The sequence below is a fragment of the Mizuhopecten yessoensis genome, unplaced genomic scaffold (genome assembly GCF_002113885.1).
Source record: "Mizuhopecten yessoensis strain PY_sf001 unplaced genomic scaffold, ASM211388v2 scaffold10665, whole genome shotgun sequence".
NCBI classification, from domain to species: Eukaryota; Metazoa; Mollusca; class Bivalvia; order Pectinida; family Pectinidae; genus Mizuhopecten; species Mizuhopecten yessoensis.
Genome location: NW_018408660.1, coordinates 19,630 through 27,894, shown reverse-complemented (window position 1 = coordinate 27,894; position 8,265 = coordinate 19,630). Strand labels below are relative to the sequence as shown.

The 8,265-nt window shown below is 35.7% G+C and overlaps 1 protein-coding gene across 1 annotated transcript in view; it reads right to left on the bottom strand.

Moving 5' to 3' along the window:
• Positions 1 to 538: 538 nt before the first annotated feature.
• Positions 539 to 8,265, bottom strand: part of LOC110461789 (WD repeat-containing protein 1-B-like) — a gene marked incomplete at its 5' end in the record, with an annotated part of 23,758 nt that continues 16,031 nt past the window's right edge. Inside the window, 5 exons of the mRNA XM_021515455.1 lie at positions 539 to 2,251; positions 3,156 to 3,309; positions 3,663 to 3,830; positions 6,019 to 6,129; positions 6,991 to 7,072. Of these exons, the coding sequence (XP_021371130.1) occupies positions 2,151 to 2,251; positions 3,156 to 3,309; positions 3,663 to 3,830; positions 6,019 to 6,129; positions 6,991 to 7,072 (616 nt within the window). The remainder of the gene's footprint in view (positions 2,252 to 3,155; positions 3,310 to 3,662; positions 3,831 to 6,018; positions 6,130 to 6,990; positions 7,073 to 8,265) is intronic.

The following is an 8,265-nucleotide window of genomic DNA, read 5'->3' as shown; positions in this document are numbered from 1 at the left end:
TGCCCAGGGAACTTTTTTGCCAAATTAGATTAAAATGCTTTCATTCCAACAGAAGGCGTAGACTTTATATATTTTCCTCTATTTCCTCTAATGGGCTTGCAACCTTGCCATCAAAACTTTATCAAAATCTGGCTTTACATGAAACTTGACATAAGGACGAGAGAAGCCATACAATTGCTTGAAGCTTGCTGGGCCCTTTCAGAAGCCGAACTAAAAATTATATCTGTTATAGCTCAAAATTAATTATCAGTATAATTCTATGTAAAGTATATTGCTTGGTATACATATTACAAAACCTTATATATTTAAGTATCAAGAATACTAGCCAATCTATGGAAACTACAATGAGCATTTACATGACAGAGTTATTTCCCTTGCACCAATAACAGCACTGATTATATACCACTGTAGAATATGTTACGAGCTTATGATCAAAGATATTTGTGCCGGTATAGAGTCTTCTTCATGTTTTAATACAAAAAGTACATTTTCAATTATTATTCATACAGTACATTATTTACATTTTAAAAGATTGGGGGTATTACAAAGTTGTTTTTTTAAAGTAATATGGCCCCATACAGAGTTAAAACAAAACATATTTATATAAATAATCTAGGCCTGATGCAATCTCAATAATTTGTCTTGTTTATTCTTAAATAATTTGGTTGACATTCTTATCATTACCATCTGGTCAGTTAAGTGTTCATAGACACAAAAACCAGGTAAATTATTTAAGGACCATAAAATATTGAAGACTTACACTGATTATCACATGATCAATCACCAAATAATCTATCCTGTGTGTTCAAGCCGTCTATTATAACTTTACATGTCAAATGGAGATAACTCACACACCTGTCTATAGCATTATGTATCATCTCTTTCCCGAAATATGATTTACACACTCCAAACTTTTCATTTACATTTTTTTTCCAAAAATAAAACAAACCTGTTAAAGGTTATACAATAAGAAAAGAAATATTGAAAACACAATGTATGCATTCAACCACAGTTCAGTCTCGCCATATCAACATTGGGAGGTAGACATGGCACCATTACTTGGCAGTTACACAGGTGATGCTAGGGTTTGACATGGCCTGCATATCAATTACAATTTTATCATATGACATCCCTTCTTCTTATTGTGTTACACATTTCACATACAGAGTGGTTCTGATCAAGCCACAAAATCAGGGCAAAGAGAACAAAAACTATGTAAATATATATATTGTTAGTAACATTGCGACTTCAGGTCACCAAAGTCCATTAAAAATATACATCTCAGCAAAAATAGGTCGCTTTTATTGTATCTACCAGTGCTAGTAGACCTCACTCATCAAATTACTTACTACATTTCTTGTAATGAACCGAGATAGCTAAATAAAATACAAAGAGGAGAATATTCGAGGCTATCTCGTGCATTTTGACATCCTTCGGAGTTCTATTTTAATGGCTGTATCAGGACCACGAAATTTCTATGCATGGTTCCAGTGCGAGTCTAATCCTATATATGTTAGGGACCAATGGTTAACCTCAAAATCCTATAAACACTTATTAAGCTTTATGTTTATCATTATCATTTCTAATTTTCTTTACTAGTGTTGTTTAGGGAAAGTTCAGGAATACATTTATACCAAATAAATTACTTTACCACTTTTAACACTTAAATAATGAAATATTGCCAGCAGGAGGCCTTCATCAGGAGTTTTACAATTCAGGTTCAGGTCTTCTACCTATCACATTCCAAAATGATAGACACAGAAAACCCCCAGAACTGCTTATAGACAGAGCGGACTGTCAAGGCAGATGGTTTCCATTGCTGTTTTACTATGTATTTAAAGAAAGAATATTAAGGTAGGTAACTGTACCTGATTTGTGGTCTTTCATGATCAAGTTTTACTTCACCGCGAATATCAGATATGAAAAACCATAATACATATTGTAAAAATTATGTGTTAAAGCAAAAATAGCATTTTCACCGTATTCCACTGTTACAGTATGTGATGCTGGCTGAAACAGTGGAATGATGGTTGTCCTCGCTTGTTAATACATAGCTTGTAGACTCAGAATACATCACATCTCAGCTGTGGCATTGTGTGCAAGCGGCAGTCACCTCAACAATAAGAACATTACAGTATTGCTGTTAGACTTCATACAGTCCAGCGTTTGATACAGCTATCCGAGCCAGTGGTGAGAATTGTTTTAGGGTCTAACCATACTAGTCTTGTGATATTACTCAAGGCATGAGCTCCTACAAGTAACAAAAAACATAGATACAGATCTCCTACAACATACAAGTGTACATATAATAGGGGGCATTAATAAGACTAAAATCATAACAACAAAAGAATTGGGAATCGGAGAGATACATCACCTGTAGTAAAGTGTGATCATTTAATGCTTTAACCTGAAAAGATGAAAACCAAAATCTAATCAGGTGTACACGTAGACCTTCATGATACCACGTCTCTGTGTAATAAAAACTAAATATTTTGAAGGGTTTGCGAAATATCTTGTGCATAAGCTTTTCAAAACTGGTCAAGTGTGACTTTTGACCACCGAAATCCAATCAGGTGTAACACGTGATCTTACTATATATACGTAAATATAAATTAAATATGTTCTGGGGTCATGAGATATCTTGTACACAATCATTTTACTACAGGGGGATGATTGGCCAATTAGCTTTTGATCATTTGACCTAGACTGATGACCACCAACATTTAATCAGGTGTAAAACTCAATGGTATCATACAATAGTGTAAATATAAATTAAACTTGCTGAGGGGTCCATGACATATCTTGTACTTTTTTTTACTGTAGATGGATGTAATAACAAAGCAATTACTCCATACATACCCTTTTTAACCAAGTGGGGGTTGAACCAGAAAACATTTATATAGCAACCATATATTGCTGTTCTCCTACAATCACCATTTGTGCCAATCACTCAAAAATAACAACAACAACTCATCTATAAATTGCAGCGGGGCGCCCACGCTGCGTACTGAGGAGTGGAAACGACAAACACTGAAAAAAATAGGNGGGGGGGGGGGGGGGGGGGGGGGGGGGGGGGGAGTTTTTATCATATATATTTCTCCTACTATCATAAGTCCTGAGAATAGAAATACAAAAGGTTTGTTGACTATACTTACCTAAGTACTGTGTCGAATTATCAAACGAGTCCTTCTTTGTTGCATCCCAGATGATGAAGCTATTGTCTAGACTCCCAGTTGCATACCTGGTGGAGTCTGGACTCCACGACACACAGTTTACCCGCGCTGTGTGTTTGCTGTTTTCATACTTCAGCTAAAAATGAAATGTTATATTTTATGTAAAGCTTCTTTTCCAGGTAAAAATTTTCAGAACATTTTCAGAATTAAACAGCTTTACCATCACATTGCGGCAGTGTTAGTCTAACCTGTATCATCCACCAGACGGTGCCTACCAAGCCTTCAATTTCATCACGACATAGTCTAGGGGTGCAGAGAACGAAAGGGAGTGTAACTCCTGGAATTTTGAGGATGAACAACTTTGTGACACATTTGAGCAGAAGAATTTCAAACTTGTTCCTACTTAATATGGCATTTCTTGGTTATAAAATTACACTGTGCTAGAGTCTTCAGAGTGCTGGACAGAATATCCATACAATGTTAAATTACCTTGTACTCGGGAAGCTCATAGCAGCGGACGAATCGGTCAGTACCACTTGAAGTCAGGAAGCGTCCATCTGGGGAGTAGGTCAAGTCTGTGATATCACCGGTGGTTTTGATTTTATTTGTCTCGGTCAGTGTCCCTCCACTCAGATTATATATGTGAATGGTATTGTCCTGGTCAAACATAAGAAATAGAAATAGCCCAAATATTATTGAAGTTTGATTACAGATATCGTTAAATTGTTCCTATTTATTTACACAATCAATAACCCAGTGTTGATTTGACTAAATTTTAAAAGAAAAATCACATGGAACAGGAAGATACTGAAATCGAGGCTGATAAAGGGGGATAATTCAGGAAACATACAAAAAAGGAGAATTTTACATAAACAATATATGTTTTCAACTAACAGCAGGTCTGTGTTAATAACAAATCTTTTTATCAACTCCGTTTCTATCAGTTGTACAAATATTTAGATGTAACCCAGACCTGTTCACATCTAAAAAATAATCTATTTTACCTGAAATGACAATTTTTTCACCATCTTTAATGTTTGGGGAATTCCAAAGCATCAGGATATCCCATCTTCTGCTTTATATTTCTTGTAATGGACTATAATATTTACAGCATTTCTGACACAATAACAATACCTGGTTATATCCTTTCCGATCCTTTGAAACTTTAACAGTAGATCAAATAGAATGCAATAGAAGAGGGCTTGTATCGCTCACATATCTAAGCAATCATGGCAAAATATTCTCCAAAAAAGATCCCAGGGATAGGCCCAGACCCCAAGGCCAATCTTTGTAGCATATCTGTATTTGATTTTTCATGTCCAGTAATTGTATGTATGGTATTGGGGTGGAGATCTCAACTGTTTCCAAGTTATGACTCAGAAAGTAGGTCCTTAGGGTTGTGGCCAGACCCCAGGGTCAATTTTAATATCATGACTGCATTCATCTCTTTATGCCAAACAATTGTATTTTTAGTTTTGGGGTGGGGATCTCAACTGTTTCAAAGTTATGACCCAGGGGTTAAGTCTGCAAGGGTGGGGCAGACCTCCTAGGGATGCTTCCAACAATATATAGTTGATATCCATCATTTGGTTTCAGAGAAGAAGTCGCTTAAAGCAATATGGCCTAGTTACCCTTTTTGAACCCATCCCTCAGCCCCTTGGTATGTCAACCCTACCATTTGTACAATTTTGAATCCCCAACACTTGGGGATGCTTCCAGCCAAATTTAAATTCCAATCAGCGGTTGGTTAAGAAGTTGTTTGAAGAAATTGTTGACGGACAGATGACGAACGGACACCACAGTATGGCAGAAGTTCACCTTGGTCCTTCGGACCAGGTGAGCTAATAAATTCTGCAAATAATTAAATTAGACAAAAACTGACATACTGGCCAACTTCTACCATAATTTCTACACATTTACACAACGCTACAGCCTACAGACAGGAGGTGGTGGCAGACATTAGCAGTAGGAAGCCATCAATTGATACCTATCCTTTGAATATCACTGAGGAGTGACACCTGACTTCAAAGCCAGTAAATTGTATCGTTACCCTACCGCGAAATTCTTTTGATGAACATCAAAGCATCAATCTAGTCTTCTTGTCTCATCCACTTGTCACACTGAACCTTCGATTTGTCGTGACATATTCCAGGGGTGCAGAGAGCAGAGTGACTGTAATCCCTCGACTTTCCAGGATGCCTGTAGTCGAACATGTTAAGACTACGGACAGAAGTCAAGAGCCTAGACGATTATGATAACTGATTCAGATGTGTGTGTGTGTAACAGATGTAGGGTCTGAAAAGCCATTCATATTTAATGGCGAAACAGTGCACTGAGGCTGAGGTCAATTTGAAGTGCCAGCAGTATGGAACATTCTGTTGTTGGTCTAGGTCTAGGTCACATGACACTATCTCAACGTCTAGGTCATATAACACCATCCCAAAGTCTAGGGTAACATGACACTGTCTCAAAGTCTAGGTCACATGACACCATCTCAAAGTCTAGGTCACATGACACTGTCTCAAAGTCTAGGTCACATGACACTGTTTCAAAATCTAGGTCACATGACACTGTCTCAAAGTCTAGGTCACATGACACTGTCTCAAAGTCTAGGTCACATGACACTGTCTCAAAGCCTAGGTCACATGACACTGTCTGAAAGCCTAGGTCACATGACATCATCTCAAAGTCTAGGTCACATGACACCATCTCAAAGATTATCATTCTCCAGTGGTTGACAAGTTGACATGAGTTCAAAGTAAGCAAACTGAAAGCTACCAACTCTGGTAATTTTCTTCGTGGGATGACTATATTTTAAAATTAACTTATTTATACAATATATTACCTTTGATCCAGCAATAGCTACGTCTGTCCCGTTGCTTTGGAGACCGACAGCTTTAGGTTCATAAGGCACATTTTGGACAAACTTCTTCTCTTTTTGATCAAACACAACAACCTGGAAAGTACAAAATCTTGAGTTGTCATTTTATACACATGTAAGTTTCACCATTTAAATGATTACATCAGACGTAAAATTGTTATGAAAGTTGCCTAGATAATCAAACTCTTCCTGTAGAAGGATTATATTTACATTAAAACATGTTCATCCTCACTCTCACCGTACATCACTCCTCAACAACAAATGCCAAACAGTCTAAACAGCATTACCTTAGAAAAGCTGGTTAGTTAAAAGATTTTAAAACATTTGACCCCTGTGACTTATGAACGGCTAAGTATCAATGAATTTCAACAACTTTCAATCTAGCAACCTATAATATATAGTTATGTAAATGTAGCTATTATCCTGACCCTATGCCATATAAAGAAATATTCGACATCTTTTTTGTCCTGTATGCTCATTGGTTGAATTATAATCAAGGTAAGTAACTGGTGAACTGACTCTGTGTTCTTATTTCTAGAAAATAACAGAACAATATTCACTTTATGATGTCACTGTAACATAACAATATTATTGATCTCTGCCAGTACCTTTCTCTGGATGATTAATTATCCTCCATTTTGTTCAATGATAAAAGCATAATAATTTCATATCTTAATAAAACAATTAAGATCTTTATTTCAGTGAATATATGTTATATGGACCTGAAAAGCGATATGAAACTCAACTTCATTTCAATCAATATTGCTTTCTCATGTCCATATATTATTATATATTCACCTCGTCAGCAGTTCATAATTGATAAATATGCATTTTTTTTAGATTTAAATGAAAATGATAATGGTGCTTGAATATTTATTACCTAATTATTACTCAGAACTAAAAGGAAAGTAATTAGGAGAGAGAAACAGGACTCACCTGTCCTAAGCATAACGCCACTGTTGTGCCCGACTTGGAGGCCACTGCCTGAGGTTGAGAATCTAACTTTGTAAAATCAGAGCTGAAAAGATCAACAAATAGTATTTATTATAGGTGTAGTGTATACTCTATTTATAGTAACGGTATATAGGTGTAGTGTATACTCTATTTATAGTAACGGTATAAAGGTGTAGTGTATACTCTATAGTAACAGTATATAGGTGTAGTGTATACTCTATTTATAGTAACGGTATATAGGTGTAGTGTATACTCTATTCACTAAAATGATAAGTACGCTCTGTTAAAATGTATTTCCATATAATGCCTATCTGGGCAGTCTGGAAATATACGTGATTAAAATTTGGTTCAATATCATTATAGATATCCATTTCAATCTATTAATTTGCATTTAAACAAACAATGAACAGTCTAATATATCTGTCTGGGTGGGTTATTTTGGTATTTAAAGATAAATTCTAAAAAAACTTGTTTACTATATGATGAAACAGACCCTTTTTTGCAGGAACAAAGTTGTGTTTCCTTTGGTTACATTTTCTGTGCCAGGTACAAACGTCAGCCATAAACAATTAAAGATTCAATCTAATGTTCCAATATGACAGTTCCCTATTACTTTTACAATATAACGGGAAGACCAAGAAACAGCTTTCGCTAATTATTTTTTCCAAACGTTATCTCACCTTCCTTATATTCCACCATAATACATACAGGCCAGTATGCTTCTTATTTCTACCATGCTGTCTGTGTGTAAGAGGTGAGTTATACAGAGGTGGTATTGTTTACATGTATTTATAGGAGTACATTTACACAGAGTCTACATACAGGTGAGTAATACAGAGGTGGTATTGTCTACATGTATTAATAAGAGTACATTTACACAAAGCCTACGAACGGGTATTGTTTACTTTGAGTAAGTATACGTACAGGTATTGTTTACGGGTATTGTTTACTTTGAGTAAGTATACGAACAGGTTTTGTTTACTTTGAGTAAGCATATGTATGGGTATTGTTTACTTTGAGTTAGTATACGTACAGGTATTGTTAACTTTGAGTTAGTATACGTACGGGTATTGTTTAATTTGAGTTAGTATACGTACAGGTATTGTTTACTTTGAGTAAGTATCTGTATGGGTATTGTTTACTTTGAGTTAGTATACGTACGGGTATTGTTTACTTTGAGTTAGTATATGTACAGGTATTGTTTACTTTGAGTTAGTATATGTACAGGTATTGTTTACTTTGAGTTAGTATACGTAC